Raw genomic sequence first — 23268 nt, 5'->3', positions numbered from 1 at the left:
TAGCATACATACGCCCCGTCTCTGTCCATGAAATCGTAGGCTGTAGTAAGGGTCCTTCGCACTCGTAAATGAATTGGACGTTGCTGCGTTTTCTGAGGTATATTCGTTTTCTCGCCATGCACAGATTTTTTTTTCGCAGAATACGGCTCGTATCTGCATTTACCTTCCTTAATGAATCGGGCCCATAATGTACAGGTCTCTATGTTCTAAGCAGGGTCTTCTGCCAGTGTTTGTATTATGTTGTGTATTGCTGACTGTACGGCGCTGTAGAGTCTGAGACACCTCATAAATCAAATTGTCCAAGTTTACAGTATATAAAGGTGTCCAGTTCACACGTTATTAATGTACTGGGCTCCCCACTTGATAGGGTACATTATGTGACTGCCCTGTCTGTCTGTGACCCGTATCTTGCGTGAAACAGCTCTTCGCATGCTCCGAAATGGACCTCCGTCAATGAACGCAGTTGTATGCAATTAAGGTCTTAATGCAGATGACAATTACTACACTCTATGGCTTGAATGGCGGTAAAGTTGAAGGAAGGGGCGGATAAACGTAGGTAATGTACAGTAAGGGTGTACAGCCAACACAGATGCAGCCAAGTCGGGTGTGTCTCTAAAGTACGGGTTGTTGTTAGCCGTATCAGGTGCACAGCTACAGGGCAGGTGTAAGTGCCGACTGATGGCAAAGGCTCTGCCATGTCAGTCACCACTATCTGTGGCGCGCATACGTGGAGCTTTTAATACAAAGGAAATGTGTATGCAAAGAAGATTGACTATATAAAAGCATTGTATGTACAGTACGCATTTAAAGCATCTTTATTTATGTAGTTAAGATAAAAGTAATATCCATATTCTTATTAAATTAATGATGTATACTGTAGTCTGTTCTGTCTACATACAGCGTGTGTAGCCCCATCCCCAGATTGAAATGGAAACGTATCATAAGATCCGCTTGGATTTGAATACGGTTGGACCTACATTCAAGTTCTGTGCTGCTCTTTTTTTCTTGTGTGCGTAGATGTCACTGGATTCAAGTAAATTGATTGGCTGCATTCTCATGAATATTGGTTGAGCAGTGAGTTTAGTCAGCCAATCAGTGATTAATGTTCCCTACACAAAGTAAAGAAGTGATTTATAGCGGTGAATCTTGTATCTGGTACGTGCACCATATAGCCTATCAAATGGATGATCTGCTAGTGTGCAATGTTCAAATTCTACATGATGCGGTACCTCGCTATGGAGAAATAAAGGCGTGTCTAACATGTTCGACCTCATGATCTGATATTTAATATATTTTTATAAGCATATAGCATTTGCAAAATACATGTAAATAGGTGTGACACTAGAAATCATTCTTTTGCCGTACCCATTAGTATTTTTATTATGTTTCTTGCTTGTTCTCCAGAAGGCTTCTTGTTCCATCTTTCCATCTCACAGAAGCACAGTATAGTGATGAAGAACTTTATTGGCCTTCCCAGAACCCTGACCTCGGCTCTATCGAACCCCTTTTGGGATGAATTGGAACGCAGACTGATCGCCGAATCTCGTTAATGCTCTTGTGGCTGAATGGATTTGACTCCTTGCAGCCATGTTCCAATATCTAGTGGGAAACCTTCCCATAAGAGTGAAGCTTGTTATAGCCGCAAAAATGCAACCCACTCCATATTAATGCCCATGGATTTGGAATGAGATGTTGAGCAATTATATGTGGTTGTGAGGTTCAGGTGTCCACATACTTTTGGCCATGTAGAATAGAACACTAGTGGGTATGTGGTCTTAGAGTTGTTTGTCTGCCTGTCTGCAAATGTGTATATCCTCCTTGTGTCTTAGTGACTATCTGTGCTGCCAATACACAATTGGCTATAGCAGTTTGTGTTTGGAATTCTGTACTGGACACATTTCTGCTTTCTTGATGTAGATGAATGGCTGAACTGTCTCCTTTTGTATCTCCTAGAGGAGCCCTTAATGGAGAATCTTGATCCACAAGTAAATATTTAGCTTTTGTTCAAGCAGAAAGAGTTTAAATGAAAGCGGAGTGCTTAATTGTCAGCGATACTTCATTTGTTAGATCTGCTGGCTTTCCAGTGTTTTTCTAGTAGAAATAAGCGGAGCAGTTGTCAATGCCCCTCCCTGGTGGACTTCACATTCAGTGGTTCTCGAGACACCTCGACAACCACTTGGCTTGTTTTAAACAGGCCAAATGGGAGGAGGAAACTGAAAAGCTGCCCAGGACTGTTAGACCCTTCAGACACATCAGTCCATCCAGTGAACAGATTGTAGCAAGTAACTAATCAGCTCTTGTTACCCTACCTAAAAGTAATAATTTTGGGTGCAGTTATCCTTTAAAGGAGTTGTCCACCCACAGTATATAGGGACTTGTGTACAGTTTGGAAGCATTTGCGCTCCGAATGTTAGTTTGAAAAGATGCACGCATGCAAAAGCGCATTTACATGCATGTGCTCATGATGCGTCCAACTCTACATCACTAACACATGTGCCAGGTTTGCGGCCGGAGTGTAGAGTAGAGAAAGCACAGAGCCGCTGCAAGAGGTTACGGCACCCTAGTAATAAGATTTAAGCATGTTTACAGGTTCACCAATTGCTGTTAAATGGGATCTCCGACCTTCTTTTTTTAATGTTCATCATATTAATAACTTTCAACATAATTTCATTGTCCTCGGCATATACTGAGCCCTCCTATAGATTATGGCATTAACGGGATGTAACTTGCACATAATTCATATTATTACTTGTATGAATAAAACACTCGTACATAAATGTGAAGATACCGGGTTTATCTGGCCCAGTGCTACCCAGTACCTTCTAGGATTCGTATGGTCACTCAGGCAAAATGCAGTTATAAAAATACAACAGTATATTTATTGTCATACAAATCACACTAGAATATTATGTACACACAGTAAATAAATGCCAGGCAGATTTACCACATCATCTGTCCCTTACCCCAATAACTTAAGGAGATATAGTCACCTGCTGTCCAGACTCCATGACCCATGGATCCCTCTCAGCTGCATATATAGACTCGAGTTAGAAAACGACAATTCAAAACTCCATCTTGCACCTTCCTGAATGAAATCCAAGCATGAACACCCCTCCCCCCTGGAGTTGTTCCTTATATATCACAGGTCTAATTTCCACAGTCTTTCCCCTCCCTGGGCAAACCCCTGCGTCTATTCTACTTAACCATTGGTCAGTGCTGGACTAAAGGGGGGGGGGGGGGGTTGGACAGGGGAGTGAAGATGAGCTGTCCTTTCAGAGAACCTCCCCTGTTAGATGGCCTGTCTTGACTAGCCTGGTGAGAACAATGGACACTAATTAGTTTTCCTACTCAGGCACATGGCAACCTGATCCCTACCCATAATCCCCCTGGCTTTACTTTAAATACAATGAATAGCAACCTTACTTCAAGTTATCAATATACAATAAACAATATACATATGTACACTGAACTACAATGTCCCCTTAGCCACATGTTATTGGACAATGCAGTTATAGTCTGGTGAGCTGGGGAAACAAAAGAAGGCTATAAAAAGTATTTGCTATAATTCACATATCACACTCGTTTTGTCACATTCCTCCCCTACTTTTTTTAGCCCTTGTTTCCCAGTGGCTCCCTAGCCCCAAGTAATCATTTCTTACAAGTCCAAAGTTTCTGGCCTGCTGTGGTTTCTCCTGGGTCTGATGGTAAGGTAGATAGCAGTACACAGTTCCTCTTTCTCCCACCAGGGTCCCATGGCTGCAGGCATATCTTCCCACCCAGCTGGAGTGGGGGTTTATGCTGTCCTGTGTCATAAGATGAGTCAACAATAAAACTGGGCCACTCCGGTGCACACATCCATGGTAGGAGAGTTGTAGTCCACCATCCCTTGGGTGCCTTGTCCACCCTTAATTGCCCAACTGAAAATAGTCCCTTGGCCTGTCCTTTGTTTCTGGAGGCCATGCTCCCCTCCCCCACATATCCGAGGGAAAACTGCCAAGTGGCAGGAAAACTTTCTGGCACCTTGTCCGTTTGTTTCTGGCAAAGATCCAATCCCCCCTCCCCCAAACACTCAAGAGACAACTGCCCAGTGGCAGGCAAGCGTGGGGGCTCCATTAATTCTTTGCTTATGGGGAATCCTCTGTCCCCCTCCCAAACCACATGTGGGTGCCCCTGTAAGTATGTTGGTGTGCATCTCCCCTCCCCTGCTACCACATCCAACTGTTGCACTACTTCCCTCTCCTCTGGCGCATCGGGGTAGTGTGAATCCTCATTGGACACAGACTTGTCCTCCTGGCAGCAAAACAAAGTGGATGGTCCAGTGCAGGCCTCTGGTATTGGGTCCTGGATTCCCAGATTTGGAGCTGGAGTGCGATGCATCAAAGCTGGTGGGGCTGGTGAATCTTGCTGTACTGGTGCCCTCTCAGACACCCACTCAGTCAACATCTCCTCATCTGCCAGTTCTGCATAGGGGAAGGCATAAGTGTAATTTTCCCAGGGCCCCATGGTAGTGGCCTCTGACATGACAATTCCTTTATCCTCTCCCATTAATTCTGTCCTACAGTCTGTAAACATGATTTCTGCTGAGATCATATGTTGTGCAAGTTTATGATTCTCTTCTGTCACAATTGGGTACAGCTGTACATCACTTGCCCCGGAGAGCACACATGCGGTATCCTGCGTTACTTCATTAAACAAATTCTTTTCAGGCACAACAGGGATGGATAACTGGTCTTTTCTGTAATTCTGTTCTAACTCAGACACAGTCTCAGGTTCCAATAACACTGGCAAATTATCAGAAGATGCTGCTACATGGTACTTACTTGGTAGCTCTTTTCGATCCAAGTCACCAAATGGGAGAATTTCTCCTAATCCTTTCTGAGTAGTCGGAGGTACAACATCCTCACCAAGCAGTTCTTCTCCAGTCTCCCCCAAGATAGTAGCTTGGGCAACTGTATTTAATCCACTGGGATGGACCTCCCCCTGATTAACAGACTGAGCAGCCATCTTTTTAGAGTGTGACAAAAGATATTCCAATTGGCATTTTTCAGTATTCACTCGATAACACTGATCCTGCCACATTTCAGTGTCTGTAAATCCTTGCCGCCATACCTCATCCTCTGCTTCTTCAAAACTCTGTTGCAGACATTGCATTTGTTCCCAGAGAGGTATGTGGGGACCTAAAGTGAGCATCCATTTTCTATAAACACTAAAGGCATTGATGGGATTCTCCTGATCTTTTAACAAACGTTTCAGGATATCCATGTGCGTGCAGTACAGGTAAGGTACACCCCGGATCTGGCATTCCACTATCAGCTCCTCCATACTCATTGTCTCTAGTGGATCTGTAGAATCTGCTAATGGGACAGATTCTATTAATACATTTGCAGGGGATTCATCAGGCATGTCCCTGTGCTGTAATAGTCCATTTACGTCTTGTTTGTACTGCTGATTATTGTTGTATCTGGATTCTCCCTTGGCCAGATTCTGCATAGTACAAATAACTTCATGTGTAAAATCATCCCATGCTGGTTCATCCCGAAAATTACAGGCACTTGCCTCCTCTTTCAACATTAGGAACACATCCAACAGGTTCTCCAATTTCTCCTGTAGACTGGCTCCTTCCCACATAATAATCTTTGGGCACTCCTCATCCCAATAATCCAAAATGTGCTTCATTGTGGTGGGGTGGTGCAACACATCCATATCCCCATCCTGCAGACACTCCCACAGTCCTTCATCCCAGTACGCCTTTCTCCTGGGTGTACTGGACTGCTTCATCCCTTCCTTTGGGAACTTTTGCAACACTGGGCTGTGATCTGCTCTCTTGTTCCTAGAGCTCACAGCCATTTTACTTCCAGGGATCACCTCACTGTGATTTCCTCTCTTTGAGACACGGTTCCATCTTCCGCTCTCCTCTGGCGGGGTGCGCTTCCCCTTATCAAATCGGCACTTAGACGGCATCTTCCCTCGCCTAAAGCCCACAACGCTTTTCGTGACACTTTCTACCTTAAAGCCTTTAGGAGTAAGTTCAGGATAATGTGGTAACTGGTTTCTAGTGCTAACTGCTTTGCAGAGCCCTGGAATGTATCACGATACAGTTCCCCTGCAGCTCTACCCCGAGAGAACCTGGGACTGAGTGACCCCACTGCTTGCCACCATAAATGTGAAGATACCGGGTTTATCTGGCCCAGTGCTACCCAGTACCTTCTAGGATTCGTATGGTCACTCAGGCAAAATGCAGTTATAAAAATACAACAGTATATTTATTGTCATACAAATCACACTAGAATATTATGTACACACAGTAAATAAATGCCAGGCAGATTTACCACATCATCTGTCCCTTACCCCAATAACTTAAGGAGATATAGTCACCTGCTGTCCAGACTCCATGACCCATGGATCCCTCTCAGCTGCATATATAGACTCGAGTTAGAAAACGACAATTCAAAACTCCATCTTGCACCTTCCTGAATGAAATCCAAGCATGAACACCCCTCCCCCCTGGAGTTGTTCCTTATATATCACAGGTCTAATTTCCACAGTCTTTCCCCTCCCTGGGCAAACCCCTGCGTCTATTCTACTTAACCATTGGTCAGTGCTGGACTAAAGGGGGGGGGGTTGGACAGGGGAGTGAAGATGAGCTGTCCTTTCAGAGAACCTCCCCTGTTAGATGGCCTGTCTTGACTAGCCTGGTGAGAACAATGGACACTAATTAGTTTTCCTACTCGGGCACATGGCAACCTGATCCCTACCCATAATCCCCCTGGCTTTACTTTAAATACAATGAATAGCAACCTTACTTCAAGTTATCAATATACAATAAACAATATACATATGTACACTGAACTACAATGTCCCCTTAGCCACATGTTATTGGACAATGCAGTTATAGTCTGGTGAGCTGGGGAAACAAAAGAAGGCTATAAAAAGTATTTGCTATAATTCACATATCACCCTCGTTTTGTCACAATGAAGTTCTAAAATAAGTTTGTTCATTATTTGAGATGAATTCCTGTGTTACAAGCCCATAAACTCTAAATAGTAGGTCGTTAAGCTGTGGCTGTGGATTCATAGCTTCCAGCATGCCTAGCTAGCCTCATGCTGAGCATTGTAGTTCCACAATCGCCAACGAGCCATTGTTTGCCAAAGCCTGCTTCTAAACCACGACCAGACGGTGTCTGTTCATTGATTATTTCATCCCGAGATCTCTTCCTGCACACATTGATTTAGCAGGAATATCACTTTACACACAGGGAAGCTGTACAGAGAGGAGAACAATCGTAATCCCGCTTTCTGGAGCTGGAGAGGGGCTGGTGGTCAGAGGTATTGGCAGAGAGTACAGCTCTCTCCATAACATGGATCTGTCTGGGGAGCTGGTCTGCGCCAACTGCACATCGGGAAATTACAATTCTGCTGATGTTTAAAACATGTGGCAAGGAACTTCTGCCTCTAAGAAGTCAGCGTAGAAAACTAAAGTCTTTACAAATTCCTGTCTAATAATTAGATGATTGAAAGTTAACGATGTACATTTGCTTATCTGCCTTAATTAGTTTTCTGTTATTCATGATTATCAAAATAAATCTGAAAAGAACTTTATGAAGTTTATACGCTGCATTGAGACACCCAGGGCGGTTGTTTAGGTCATCGGGTATTTTGTGGTCCCCCCCCATATTACCACCTGATTGGTTATTGAGTGCTGCCGGGCCTGTTTAGTAAACACACCCTAATTTGGTAGTGGTGCACTCTTCCTGTTCTTGCCCATCAATTTAACACCGCCTGTTCCATTATGTTGCAGGGGGAAAATAGGTGGCTGATAAAGATTGAGTACATAATTTTATTTATAGCTTTTTTTTTTTATTTTTTAAAACGAACATGAAATCCTTTCTACAAAGCCCCCAAAACAGCACATACACATATGAATGGTAATGTACATAAATTAGTCAAGGGAGCTGTATAAAATATTCATTTTATTATTTATATGGTGCCGCCATATTACGCAGCGCTGCACAGAGAATATTTGTTAAAAAGATCCTGCGATTAGCGCCTTAATTGCGCACGCGATCTGTCTTAGCCTGCATCTGGATACACTCATTACATCACCATACGCTTTCCCTTTATGACTCGCCTACTTCAGTCCTTTAAACCTAATTTACTGTATCACAGATTTCTATATATAATATCTCATGTTTTAAGATATTATAAATTCATAACCACAGTGCAGATATATATGTATGAAATAGAATTATTATTATTATCCTTTATTTGTTAGGTGCCAAAAGATTTCCGCAGTGCCGTACACAGTGCAAACAGTAGACTAAACAGGGTAAAACAGTACAAACCAATAAACAAAAATACCAATACTTCAGAAACTCCAGGCTGGCTGATGTAGTAAACAAGGAGCAGAAGAACAAGTAAGGAGACAGGAGGGAAGAGGGCCCTGCTCATGCGAGCTTACATCCTAAGGGATGGAAAACAGACTGGCACAGGGGGAGCCAGATATAAGGCAAGGGGAGAGCGAGTGGAGTATAGAGAAGGGGTTAAGTAGATGGTTGGTAGGCTTTGAGGAAAAGGTGGGTTTTCAGCGCACGTTTGAAGGAGCACAGAGTAGGAGAGAGGCGGATGGAACGAGGGAGGTCATTCCAGTGAAGGGGGGCAGCACGGGAAAAGTCTTGGATTCTGGAGTGGGAAGAGGTGATGAGAGTGGAGGAGAGGCGTCAGTCATTGGCTGAGCGCAGGGAGCGGGCAGGTGTGAATGGAAAGAAGGTTAGAGATGTAGGGGGCAGTAGAGTTGGAGAGAGCCTTGTAAGAATCTTGTAGAATCTTTACTTGTACAATAATGTAATATAATTTCAATAACATAATCTTACACATGGTACATATAATACGACATCTATCTGTTGGTACAATATCTTAATTATGTGTGTGTATGTATTTTGGGCCATTCCAAAGATAGCTGTATCTCTATCATAGTCAAAGTTGCACTATGTATCTCTCTCACTATTCCAGTACATATACTCTAGTACTCATAATGACAAATCTTGCCGGTACATCTTCGCTGCTTGCTGAGATTTCTCAGTCACTACTTAAAATGACCGATCTCCTACCATGCTTTGTTACAAGCACGTTAGCAGCATGTGGCTCAATGGTGGCTATTTTTCTAATAATGTAATCTTCATAGCCACTATAACAGATTTTAACTTATTAGACTGCACATCCTGTATTAGCAATATTATTTTAACCTCCGGTAATACAATATACCATACTTGTAAGACCACCACAAACCTTTCTTTATCTGGCATTGTCCACTAATTTCCCTTTGGTCTCCCAGGAGGAGGGGATGTCCACAAACATCCCAGCAACGTTCACTAATTTCAATCCACTGCAAACATAACAAGTTATATTTCCACTGTTACACAATGCAGTCTGTGTCTTTAACTATGAAATATTCACAAGCCACACTATAGGGGCAGTCAAATCCAACACTATTCATTCACTTACACCACGTGGCTTATGGCTCTGTCTGTCGGCCACGTTACACAATGCAGTCTGTTTCTTTAACTATCAGATATTCACAAAGCTTACAACACAGATATTCTCTTCCACAATAACCTCCTTGCTAACGTTGCTATTATCACTTAGCAATAATCACAAACAATATGAAGACATCTATTTCAAATCTCTACACACTACATGTATTCACTATAATGTATTTACAATGTTACAGTATCACAGCCATAGCACAACTAATATTTAAGTCTATTTCCTCACGTACCAGAGTCACATCAAAGGGCCATATATATACTTTACTGTTGTTCAGTGTAGGTAGAGAAAAATCTGTGTCTTTCTGTGTGCAGTCTTATCCAAAAAGAAAGCTTTTGTCTTCAGAAGTTAATTACAAAAACTTCTGTGGGGGTGGCTGATGTACCAGATTGGAAGCCAATTCTTTTCATATGTAAATGTACCTGGCCTCACAGCTCTGTATCTCGCCATACAAAGTGGGGGGAGGAGAGAAACCAACTCTCGTAAATTATTTTGTCTGAAATGGAAACTGTTGAATATTATATTCTTTCTCAATTTGTCATTCTATAGCTGGGTACACACTACACTGTTTTCGTCCAATGATCGGCTCAAACAGCCGACATACGACCGCTCGTTCAAAAGTCGGGTTAGTGTGCGCAGTGACACAATGGTCGAAAGTCTGCCCAAATGGACGATTGTCGCCTCATTTGGTTGGTCGTACCGTTTAATATTTTCGTTGCAATCTCGTTTCCGCTGTGTAGTGTGTATAAGTTTCTGACCGATCCACAACAGTGAGTACGAAATTACAGTCATTGCTCACGACAACACGGCTGTAAAAAGTCGTTAAAGGGATGTCCACTCTTCCCTTTATCGTCCTAAACAAGGCTAGTGTGTATGCAGTCCATGGACCGAGCGATCGGACCATTGGTCGCATGTAAAATCGCTTGGCATAAAAAGTTGGTCGAAATTTCTGTAGTGTGTACCCAGCTTTATCGGTCCCATTGGAGCTTACAGTCTACATTCCCTAACACACACACACACACACACACACACACACACACACACACACACACACACACACACACACACTAGGACCTGTTTTAGTCAACAGCCAATTAACCTACCTGGTATGATTTTTGGAGTATGGGAGGAAACCGGAGCACATGGAGAGAGCCCACGCAAACATGGGGAGAACATACAAATCTTGCCAGTACATCTTCGCTCCTTGCTGAGATTTCTCAGTCACTAATTAAAATGACCAATCTCATACCATGCTTTGTTACAAGCACGTTAGCAGCATGTGGCTCAATGGTGGCTATTTTCCTAATAATGTAATCTTCATAGCCACTGTAACAGATTTTAACTTATTAGACTGCACACCCTGTATTAGCAATATTATTTAAACCTCCGGTAATACAATATACCGTACTTGTAAGACCACCACAAACCTTTCTTTATCTGGCATTGTCCACTAATTTCCCTTTGGTCTCCCAGGAGGAGGGGATGTCCACAAACAACGTTCACTAATTTCAATCCACTGCAAACATAACAAGTTATATTTCCACTGTTACACTACCTACCTGGTATGATTTTTGGAGTGTGGGAGGAAACCAGAGCACATGGAGAAAGCCCACGCAAACATGGGGAGAACATACAAACTCCACACAGATAAGGCCATGGTTGGGAATGAAACTCATGTCCCCAGCACTGTGAGGCAGCAATAACCATCGTGCCACTGTGCTGCCTGATACAGAGTCTAATTGAGGTAAACCGGAAAAACTGTGACCAAAAATACCTCAGTGTTATACTCCATTGCACCAAAAAGGCATCACTTAAAATAAAAATATGTATTCCAATATGCCACCATTAAAAGAAAAAAATTTAAAAGAAATCATTAGAACTGCTCTTGTCTCAAGTAATCATCAGTAGATTCTGCCATATCCCTGACATTATCTGTTCCAAGTAACAGACTTGATTTGGATAAATAAGTCTATGTGAAATGGCTGTTTACTGCCTTCATTTCTGTAGACACTGTGACAGGATGGACCGCCTATGCCACCCTTTCTGTTGCTGCTGGGGACCGGCTGGGCTTACTTTGCCACCATTCCTTTTTGTTATCCCAATTGTGCCCTCTAACCGCAGTAGGAGGGGCTTACAAGGGCCTTACCGGCATCCAGAACCGTGTTCCTTCTGGGTAACTGTTGCTGCGAGTGTACCCCGTTACTGGTGTTCCTGGGCTGGTACCCCTGACCTCTTCCTATGGATCATGGTTGCTGTGGATGGATCCCCCCCTGGCCTATCACGCTGACCAGAGCTGCTGGGTAGCGGGCAGAGCGGTGTTACTGGATGTTGGGTCCAAACCTCAGAAACAGCTGGGAACAAATTAGACTTTGGGTCTTATCTGTAGATCACAGGATTTTCAGCATAAAATACATTTTCAAGCAGGTCTTTGAAGCAAGTGATGTTTATTTGCAGTCACACTGGTTGAAGTTACCAGTGATCAGGTCAGATACAACCAGAAAAACAACTTTCAATACAGGACAGTGCTTTTTATACAGATTTGAACACAGCCTCACAGTGTAAGCCAGCCCCCTTGAGGTCTGAGCTATTTATAGAATCTGGTTGCAATTTGTTTACCCAAACATGGATTTACATGCAATGCAAAGCTAACACTATTTACACTTATCTGTGATACTCTAAAACTTGCTGTGATTTTCTGCATCTTGTTTTTAGATGCAGGAAATCTAGTGGCAAGTCTTAAGGTGCTGGACCCTCATACATCAAAAGGTCTAATTAACATGGGTCCTTTCTTCAGAGAGCTGCAGAATACACATTCTCAAAGAAAGTTACAAAATCCCAAACAAGTAATTTCCCCACATCACGATACAAAAAAGGCTTCCTCCACAAAGGCTTATTGTATCGGATATATACCTCAGAAATCATGTATTTCCTCTAGCAAGGTTAAAACAAGACTTTCTTTCCTGGTCTCCGAAATAGCTTTCCCTTACCAAAATATACACAATATCAAAAATAAGTGCATTTGCAATTATATAAATAAGCTCCTTGCACTCTTTCCTTTAAATAAATTTATACTATAAGTTACTTATAAGTGATCCAGTCACAGACATGTTTTAAAATCTTCATTTGTTTAATCTGCCCCTAAAGTGTACCCATCGCCTATACACAGTAGAAGCACCATTTTGTTGGCTATATTCAGAAGATTCCATTAGAATCACTTAATTGGGAACTAGTGGAGCTTTGTTACATCAATACATCATGAATACATCATGAAGTGATGTCACAGATAATCTTTTTTTTTTAACAGTTGATTGGTTTGTTTCTGTTTACCCCTAGGCCCTGAATCATTAATATATTTACAGGGAAAGTTGTATCTTAATACTAATTGTATTTATCTCTTCTAGGGACACATCAGGACAAGGAAGATTTTGCACTATTTTTCGCTCATATTCCAGGGGAGCTCAGGTGAGTGGCTGACAGAATGATTCTGGCAGCAAATATACCATGTTGTGTAGACATGCACTTATTGTTCAGCGATGGGTCCTACGCATTAGGATGCCTACATTTACGGGAGTCTGTATTTCCACGTATTACGCCCCAAATACAAGAGAGATTTCATTTTGCAGGATGATCTATAAGGGGTGGAGGGTGCACTTATGTAGAGGGGAGCTTTTTCTTACCGTCAAAGAACCTTAAATTAATTTTTATTAATAGAATATATATATTTTTTTATTTTCCCTTTTAATCTCATCTGGACATATTTCCCCCATATAATAAAAATATTCAAACACACAAACCTGACACATGTCCCCTAACTCGTGAATAATTTTAGACATAAAGGAGTCTGGAGCAGCGTTTCAGGAGAAACATCGATGTCTAAATTAATGAATCAGGTGATGACAAAGTGGTACATTTTCATGTGCACTCACAATCCTGCAAAAAGCTGGCCCATTCCCCCATTCTCCCAGAGCACTTTCCAAAAGTGGCGCTCTCCTATCCATGTGCTAGGAGGACAATATGCGCTTATAGGCCCTGAGTCATTAAGGCAAGCAAAGGAGTAAATGTTCTCTGGGACAAACCATGTTACAATGTAAGGGGTGCAAATCAGTTTATTATTTTGTACATAAGTTAAATACTGGCTGTTTTTTAATCTAGCACACAAATACTTGCTAGCTTTATTATTACATTGAAATATAAAGTTGATCTACGACATGCCCTACCCAAACTATAAATCTGCCTCACATTTTAAATTTACCTCCCCCTCCAATACAACATGGTTTTGCCCAGGTGCAAATGTTACTCCTTTTTTTTATGCTTTACTCTCCTTAATGACTCAGGCCCATACTCATTAAGTAAGATGCAGTGTGCATCCATATCTTTGTACTCTTGTAACTGACTATTAATCAATTGTCTCAGAATGTGCAGCTCTCATTCCTGCTTCTCCAGCTGTATTATTGTGCCCCATCTCCAGTTTATTTAACATTGCAAAAAATAGCAATAATTGTGTGTACTTTTTTATTATTATTATTATTATTATGGATGCAATGAAAACATAAATGCATATTGTACCAAATGTCTATGTGCAGATTTTATAATGTATCAAAAGCTGGAAAAGAACTAATGTTTTGGTTCTTGTATGTACTTTGGTAACGTGAATGGCAAGAATAGACCATGGGCTAGATTTACTAAGCTGCGGGTTTGAAAAAGTGGGGATGTTGCCTATAGCAACCAATCAGATTCTAGCTGTCATTTATTTAGTACATTCTACAAAATGACAGCTAGAATCTGATTGGTTGCTATAGGCAACATCCCCATTTTTTCAAACCCACAGCTTAGTAAATCTAGCCCCAAATCTCTCTTCCAGAGTGATAAGTTAGACTGATATGGGAGGCAAGTCTAAAACCTGAGTTTTGTTAATCCTGGAAGTCTCATATGGAGTAGCACTAACCAATGGACTGGGGTCAAGTTCATTCTAAACAGTCGAGAACGTAGTGTGAAAATACTTTTCTCTTACCTAAAGAGCAGGCCAACAGCGTATGGATCGTTGTCCCATCTTCACAGTTAACTTGAAGTTTTATAGATGTCCTGGGCGTTCTTGTACAACCGGTACCAATATAATAGTGTTTTTTCAACCATTTTTGTTCTTGGTTCTACATATAGTACATTTGGCAATATTGTCCAAAGATTGGTGCCAATCGTCTTCAGAGAGTTCAGTTTGTAGCCAGGTTTCTCATTAAAGCATGTTTGGAATCCTTATGCCAAGCTTGAAGGGCAGTGTATATACCTGTTAATGACAGATATGTCCTCCCAAAGCGGGGTGTTTACAAAGAGTCTCTAGTATTGATGGTACTAGATTTGGTGAAACGCGTAGAGTCAAAATAAAGCAATTGGACAGAGTCTGAGAGATTGAACTTGGTTCTCTTTTCCTCAGAAGTGTATATTTTATTGAGGTTGTATAAATGATGAATTCTGTAGAATCCTTTTGAAGTTGACCAGTGAAATATAGTGGGAGGAAGCCTCTGTTGTAAAATAGAGGGGTATATTCATGTACCATTGTAGTAATTTTATGTTTTGTTGTAAAGTTCCAAATTTGAAGAGAGTTCAGTACTTTACCTACTGTGTTTTTAGTGCATGACACAGAATATACAAGACAGCCTGTTTAACCCTTGCTAGAGCTCCTAAGTACAGGACAGGGTTTTCTGCTCAGCACATGGAGTGATCTTGACACTGTACCACTGAAGTAATGAGGGGTTTCAGTGATACCTTTTGAAGTTCCTAGTCTAGAGGTAATATGTGAATAAGGCCTCCTATTCAGCAGAATAGACTTCTGAATAATGTCACTTACGGCAGCTCTTTCAGTCCACGTTTGCCCCTTGGGGGGGGGGGGGGGTTCGTGCACGACTAGGGCTTGTACTGGTACAGAATATCTACAGAATACTGACAGGCCTTTACCTAGCAATAGTATCTGAATGTCCTTTTAAAATCTGCATATCCCTGACATATTAGCAAGTGGGTGACCCCAGCTTAGCAGCCACATCCAATAACCGGTATTAACAGCGGGTATAGTGATTTGTTTAGTGCCCAGACTGTGTTTGGGGAGGTGACCGGACCCCATCCACGGCTGCCTGCACTGTGCTGATAAGCTCTGTACAGGAGACACAATGACTTACAGACCCTCTACAGGCAATTTCCTTTCTCCATTCCAACTAAATACAGGAATTTGGCATGGAAAATTAGCAAGACTGACTCACAAATATAATATATCCCTCTGCAGCACAAAGAAAACCCATAAATCCATATTAATGCGCATAGAGGACACCGTAAGAGCATTAGACTAAAAACTGCTATCTGGAAAACATTATGGGTCCTTTTGATCCTGACGTTTTGGGGACTCTTCTATAAAAACGTTGTAAAGAAAAAGTGCAAAAGGTGCAAGACCGTTTTTTTGTTTTTCACATTTATTCTAGAAAAGTAGTGTAAGTATAACGTTAAAATAGGTTAAGGTCATACATTAAAAAAAAAAAAAAAAAAAAAGTCTGGTTCTAATTTTACATAATTCCCTATATTTAAAAGCGGACCTTTTTGAAAGGCTTTTATACGAAGGAAGCTTAACATGTGGTAAAATCAGTCCACAGAAACCCATCGCCTCGATGTTGACTAATCTCGTTTTCCTTTGTGTCAGAGAAGAAAAATTAACAGAGATTCTTTGCCGTAATAGGCGGCAAAATGCTCATGTGAATATCAAGACCATGTCCGGCGACACCTCGCGCCCAATTGAATCTCGCCCTATGGTTTACAAAGTTAATGTTACAAAAAACATCCTTTCTCATGAGTTTATTTTTTTTGTTTGTATTTTATAACGTTTAAGGCACTTGTATGAAGTGGAATTATTTTACCGAAATTCCTTCCCCCACCCCCCATTATGTTAAGCAAAATAAGAGTACTCCTTTTTCTGGGATTCATTTTTTTTTTTAAGTTAATTTGCCCACTAGGTGGCACTGTTGTCCACTCGTAATAACATATCCACTAACTACAGATCAAGAAGGTCTATATTTATACTGGTGAAATGGTGCTAGGTCTTCACATGTGTGCAACACACCAGTGCTCTTTAGTTTGTAACATGTCCATCAATACACCCAATGACAGTTATGTAGTTGAGGTTAGTGTCCCTTTAAATAACGTTTACGAAGCCGTACTATCCACTGAAGATGACAGTTCCTGTTAAATGGCTTATTGAAATGTACCTGTGTGAAATATTCCTATTGTTTAATAATCTATTCAGCTATACCTCAAGCTGAGTGATTTCACAGAAACATGATATCCTGCCAAGAACATTGACGGTCTAAGAGAATCTCTCGCTGGCCGGTATAAGAGTCTGGGCTCCGTGTGCCAGAGAAAGTCTCTCTGCTGCGATGAAATGTTACACAATGCTGACGGTCTGTTATTGCAGAGATGTGTTTATGAGCTTTTGCTTATTGTATATGACCCAAGACTGGCCGGCCGTGCACTCTGCATACTTCTGTGGTTTGTGGATTGCAAAACTCTTGTATTTTAATTGTTAACATCTTTTAGTTGTTGTAGCAATGCTGAACTCTTGTGTGTTCAGTACGTGCCACAGAGCTGTGCTCCACTGGGACTCTCAGATGTAGATGGAAACAAACCCCAAACCATGACGGGAGTAAAAGGTGCGGACCATGCTGCGCCCTACCCAGTGTCGGATTAAGACCCCACGGGCCCCTAAGCAATATACTGATATGGGCCCCCATTTCCCCAAAAGCAGAACATAAAACACGTTAGGGTAATATGGGTCCATCAGTGCCTGCAAGGCCCTAGGCAGGAGCCCAGGTTGTCTGATTGATGATCTCGCCATGACCCCGTTCTCCAATGTCCATCCAGTCCTATTCAACGCTGCTAGATAGAAGTGAGTCATTCATCTCCATTGAACAAGACTGGGTGGATTGCTTTCTCCTGCGCGAAGGGCTAGTGCCTTGACGTGAGGGCGGGGTGGACAGTCATCTGTATATACATTTGTCAGTGTTACGAGGAACTCTTGGTTTTATATGTAAATGTTGAAGCCCTTACAAGTCTGTTCCTGCCATAGGGTAGCGTCAGACATGCGTTTTGTACTCCATCTCTTTCCCAGCTACAAAAGTGCTATCGTTTATATACTGGCACCAGGTATAGAGGTAGAGCAGTGTGGTGGCAGTGCATAGAGACAGAATATGCCTCACCGACAGTGCGGTAATAATACTGTGTGATAAGCTATAGCGAGTCTTTAGGAAACGTAGTACCAATGCCTTGACATTGATCTGCCATCTTGTACCCCAGAGATGTGGCGGCTCTTTATTGGTTTGTTATGCCCCAAGCAACAGGCATTTACCCCTCGGACACTAGAGGTTAAATGACCTATACAAAGTCTGTACAATAAGTATAAGGAATGTACAATATCTGGAGATATTTACTACAACTAACATATGTATCTTGTTCCCACAGGGCGTGATTCTCGTTTATGACATTGCAAACCGCTGGTCTTTTGACGGCATTGATCGGTGGATAAAGGAGATTGATGAAGTGAGATTTGTTTATTTTATATGCATCTCTTATTAAATTACTTGTATCTTTGTGGTCTCTGGCTACCGTAACTTTTACCAATCCCCAATAAATGGTCCTTTTATAGATGACCCTTTTACTCAGTTTAACATGAAAGTATACAGAGCAATATGGTTCTGGGCAGAATATATTTTATATTTTACTTAAAACTTTTATAGAAAAACTACAGTAAATAAACCATACTTGGAAATCTGTTACATTTTCACTTTACAATAAAGTATAACCAAAGCTACGGTAATTCATATTTGGCCCAATATTGTAATTCCCACACGTACATCCCTGTCACATTGATGAAGTGCTTATGTTGTACGTAGTAAGACGGGGTGTCATTGAATCCATTTACATAGAGGTTATCAAGGAACGTTCTATTCCCTAGAAAGCAGAAATTGCCTCAAACTTGCTCATTAATCCAGTTATACATTTATCACATCTGCTAATCTTTGCCTAAAACGTCGTCTAAACTGCTTCCAGCTTTGAAATTTCACCTATTTGTACATATGCTTTTTGTGTCCTTTCGAAGTACGCCTTTGGAGACATCAAGCTTTGTGAGCGGGACAAAATATTCGTGAAAATGCAGCCTATCAATGAAGTGCATTAAACATATCTCTGTTAAGCCACGGATTCCCAGGCTACAAAGAAAGATAATTTCCCTATAATTTTAAGCATTCAGTGTGTGAAGCTTACGTGTGCATTCTCAAGGGGACATTAATAGTGTGAACACTTATTTCAGATTTTCTGTGTTGAACTTTAATTTTTCCCCATTGCAGTGGAACCAGAACCAAAAAGCACTTATTTTTACCTGTACCTATGTACCCCTTCTTCCCTATAGCAGATAATTGAGCAGGTCCACAGACTGCCTTCAATGCTGCCTCTTCATTTGCATAGGGAGACATTTAAATGTGGTGTGGCTTGTTTGTGGGACAACAAGATTGGCTGTCGCATTTGTCCAATAGGACATGAGCATCTTATAGTATGGTCCCACCCCTAAACTTACGTTTTAGGAATCATTTTGTTTCAAAGGGAGGGATTGGATAAAGAGAGCACCTCCACCATATATATGATAGAATATACATTTTTACTTATCTTTCGTGCAGTGTGGTCCCACAATGCACTCCTCCCCCCCTCTCTCCTACTAAAGCAGGCCCCTTCCAAAAATGATGGTTGTGTGTTTCTACCCCCGTCTGTGAACTTACCATGAACATAAAATGGAAAGCTTACAGGGGAGATGCTTCACCACCATTGCTGCCGGTCTGAATCCCACCAGGCAGCAGGAGAGGGGGGAGTGCAGAAGGGGACATTTTGGACCCTTTAATTAAAGGATTGCCACACTAGAGGTAAAGAGAACTGTATTTTATCATGTTCTACTGAAATCCACCCGAAATTAAATTGTATGAGGAATTTATTTTATATATTGTAGATTTACATTTTGGAAATATAAATGGGTGATTCACAGGCAACCACACGAATCGTCTGTACAGGGTGACTCTGCAGCAGGAAGTGTTTTTATTAACTTTATCTAACCCTATAAATGAGTATATAGAGGTGTTTTCTCATTTAATGGTCTGCAAAACACATGCTCATTGTTCCATGACTTATCATAGACCAAGTTGGCAGTTCTACTTGTATGGCACTCTGCCACCCCCCAATGTGACTTCTTGTGATTACCATGGTTTAAGGGGATGTGTCTAGAATATGTTTAAAACATGTTTTTCTTTTACCTTCTCAAATCGGAAATTTAAAATTTTCTTGCATTCTGTGTTTTTCTGGTTTGCGCTTATTGAATTGGGAGATCATTCTTAATAATCCTATCGATCTTTCCCAGCATGCTCCAGGAGTGCCCAAGATTCTAGTGGGGAACCGGCTGCACTTAGCATTCAAGAGACAGGTGTCCACGGAACAAGCGCAGTGCTACGCCGAGCGCCTCGGAATGACCTTCTTTGAAGTCAGCCCTCTGTGCAACTTCAACATCACGGAGTCCTTCACCGAGCTGGCTAGGATAGTGTTAATGCGCCACGGAATGGACCGTCTCTGGAAGCCGAACAAAGGTGCGTTACGGGTCATCGGTGCTCATTTACAAACCATTCTCTCTGTGCCAGTCAATTTGAGCGAGTATTCTTGCCTGTATGAATCAGTTTTCACTTAACTAAGCAAAGAGAGTTCTAGTACAGTGGACACATTCATATTTGTTGATTTTAATGGTTAAGTTGATTCCGGAGGTGGGTACACAATTTTTAAGGCTTTATTTTATATATTGTTTTACTTTTACTTTTAATGTGTGCTCCCCTCATGTATTTTTCTATAATACAGCAGGGAATGATAAACTGCAGCTCTTGTCTGCCACCTCTTGGTCATATTCTGTAATAGCACTTCTCTGTAAATTCATAAATTATTCAATTAACCCAGTGAATAAAATACTCACATTTTGGGATCATTATCGGTTAATGCCTGGTACTCCTATTGATTGAGAATAACAACAGTGTTCCTGTAATTAAATATTGGCATTTTAAAGAATGGAGCTAATCCTTTTCACGATGCTTAGTTATAAGTGGGATGATTGCACCATTTCTAACACAAGGCCCATTAGTTAGATGTTTCATAAAATATCACTATATAGACTGGATGGAGTTGGTTATTTTGATTATGTATATATCCGTTAAACGACATTAGATGTTTTAGTCCATGTACCAACAATGCTTGCTGAAAAAAAACAAATGTCATTATGTAATTGGCTTAACCTGTAAGCATGACAGAAGGAGTGGTTTTAATAATTAGGAGTGCTTTCTTTTAGACTACTACACTGAAATCCAATGACAGCTCTTTTTTCACGGGTGATAAATATAATGTGCATATCGTGTGGTAAAAAAACGTAAAGGGGGAGGGGAATTCAGTTCTGAGGAACATCTCAGCTACGGTACATCTACAGAAATCATCACTGATTTTAAATGAGCCGAGATTTTACCGTAGTAGCGGTAAAAATGCGCAGCTGCGCTGTTCAGAGGAACCGCGCTGCTAATTGAATTCCCCTCAAAGAGTACATATACTTAAACCAATGAAAAGGTTTAGAGGCTAATGGCTTTGCTTGTGTATTCTTACTAAAGAACCCCCCCCCCCCCCCCAAATCCTCACCCCTATGTGTCACACTCCGTTTGTCTGCCTCCTTCTCTTTAGATTGTAAGCTCTTGCGAGCAGGGCCTTCTTATTTCCTATCCTTCTCCATGCCAGCTTTATTTTGCACCTCCTTCCTGCGCTCCTGACCTCGGTCTCCTCATCTTCTCACCTGAATCCCTGGCTCTGATCTTGTTAGTTGCGCCCACGCTTGCTCCGGTTCTGCCCCCCACCTCTCCTCCTTCCCTTGTCTAGTTTTATAGTGTTCTCTCATACCCTTGTACCTTATCTCCCTGTGTGAGCACCTAATCGCATACAAAAATGTGAAATAAGTTATTTTACAATAATACTGTTCTTTTAACATGATCTTTGTCTTGATCTCTTGACAGTACTGAGCCTGCAAGACCTCTGCTGCCGTGCTATTGTGTCCTGTACCCCTGTACACCTGGTGGACAAACTTCCCCTCCCAGTTGCCTTACGAAGCCATCTGAAGTCCTTCTCCATGGCCAACGGACTGAACGCCAGGATGATGCACGGACGATCTTACTCGCTCACTGCCAACAACTTAAACAAGAGGCACAGCCTCAAAAAAGCCAAGATTATCCGTCCGCCACAAAGCCCCCCCAAAAACTGTACCAGGAACAGCTGTAAGATCTCCTAGACCAGGCCGGGAACAATCCATCAGCGGAAGGTTGCCCACACTTTGCATCTCACCAGAGGTAGCTAAACATGCCATGGACAAGAAGACCTGACCTGTAAGATAACATTCCTGACATCCTGCTCGGTATAGGGAAATAAAAGGAAGATCCTGAGAATAATGCTGCTTTTGAAGTGTATTTAGGACTTTTTCCTACAGAGATCAGATTCAGACTTTGTAAGATATTGCTGTGCTGGCATTGCGATGTGAAAATGCATGGCCCTATTTTCTAAATCTCTTATCTTATTGTTTTTGTGTGCTTACACCGGGAATACTTTTTTTTCACCATCCTGAGCTTAGAATTATGTCAGTACTTGGCCATCCAGTTTACTGTGTGATTTGTGCTCTCTCTTTTTATTGAAGGTAATTGATCTGCAGAGTAGTTGTGTTACCTTCTGTAACGTGTTCAATGGGCTATGCACACCGATCAGCACCTAAAGGTATTAGGACTGCAGCTTGTACCCGCCGCTGCCTCAACAAAGGCTGTGGCGATGTACTTTGAAATGCACTCACTACGTGTCAGGTTGGTTTGTGTGTGAGGAAAAAAAAAGAATATTTGATAATTGTTTTTTTTTTTTATTGTTATTTAATACTTTTTTGGGATTAATCAGTGAATGAAATATATATATATATATATATATATATATATATATATATATATATATATATATATATATATATATATATATATATATATATATATATATATATATATATTCTCTTCTATTTCTGTAGACTAAATATTTTGTACCATAAGTGACAGATGCTGAGTTTTAAAGAGTCCCAAATGCCAAAGAAGTGTTTGGAGTGTGAAACTGTTTATTTGCGATGCATTTGTGACTAGAATGTGATTTGAAGAAATGTTTTATAAAGAGAGAACACTATTTAAGGAAAAAAAATAAATGTTTTAACAGCCACCTTTGTCTGCTTATTACGTCTCTGTGTAATATAATATAATTGCCCTTTTTTTTTTTTTTTTTTTCTTTGGCTTAGTATATACTACCCTGTATCTTAATCGTCTTTTTCTTCTGGATAAAATAAGGGTATTCTTACTGATAAAGGGAGGAGGTAGGCCATTTGTGAGCTGAATACCGGCTAGAAAGAGGCACGAGGCACAACGGACAATATGCCTCACTGATGTCCATGATTTTACCTCTGAGTATTGATCCGACCCACAAAATTGCTGCCTTCACTGTGTGTAGGTGACGGGTACAATGCAATGTAACCAGACCATGTTGGTTTTATTCGGTTAAACGGTTCAAACATCATGTAAATCCCATTTTAATACTTTGAAGCAAAACTTACTCCACAATAAA

The 23268-nt window shown here is 41.3% G+C and overlaps 1 protein-coding gene across 1 annotated transcript in view; it reads left to right on the top strand.

Annotated features, from left to right (window-relative positions):
- RAB40B (RAB40B, member RAS oncogene family) overlaps positions 1 to 22869 on the top strand; it is an 80242-nt gene extending 57373 nt beyond the window's left edge. Inside the window, exons 4-7 of the mRNA XM_075178174.1 lie at positions 12945 to 13005; positions 18034 to 18111; positions 19973 to 20195; positions 21645 to 22869. Of these exons, the coding sequence (XP_075034275.1) occupies positions 12945 to 13005; positions 18034 to 18111; positions 19973 to 20195; positions 21645 to 21916 (634 nt within the window). The 3' untranslated portion in view covers positions 21917 to 22869. The remainder of the gene's footprint in view (positions 1 to 12944; positions 13006 to 18033; positions 18112 to 19972; positions 20196 to 21644) is intronic.
- The last annotated feature ends 399 nt before the right edge of the window (positions 22870 to 23268 follow it).

The sequence above is a fragment of the Mixophyes fleayi genome, chromosome 6 (assembly GCF_038048845.1).
Source record: "Mixophyes fleayi isolate aMixFle1 chromosome 6, aMixFle1.hap1, whole genome shotgun sequence".
Taxonomy (NCBI): Eukaryota; Metazoa; Chordata; class Amphibia; order Anura; family Limnodynastidae; genus Mixophyes; species Mixophyes fleayi.
The sequence above is the reverse complement of the archived record's forward strand: the minus strand, read 5'-3'. Positions and strand labels throughout refer to the sequence as shown.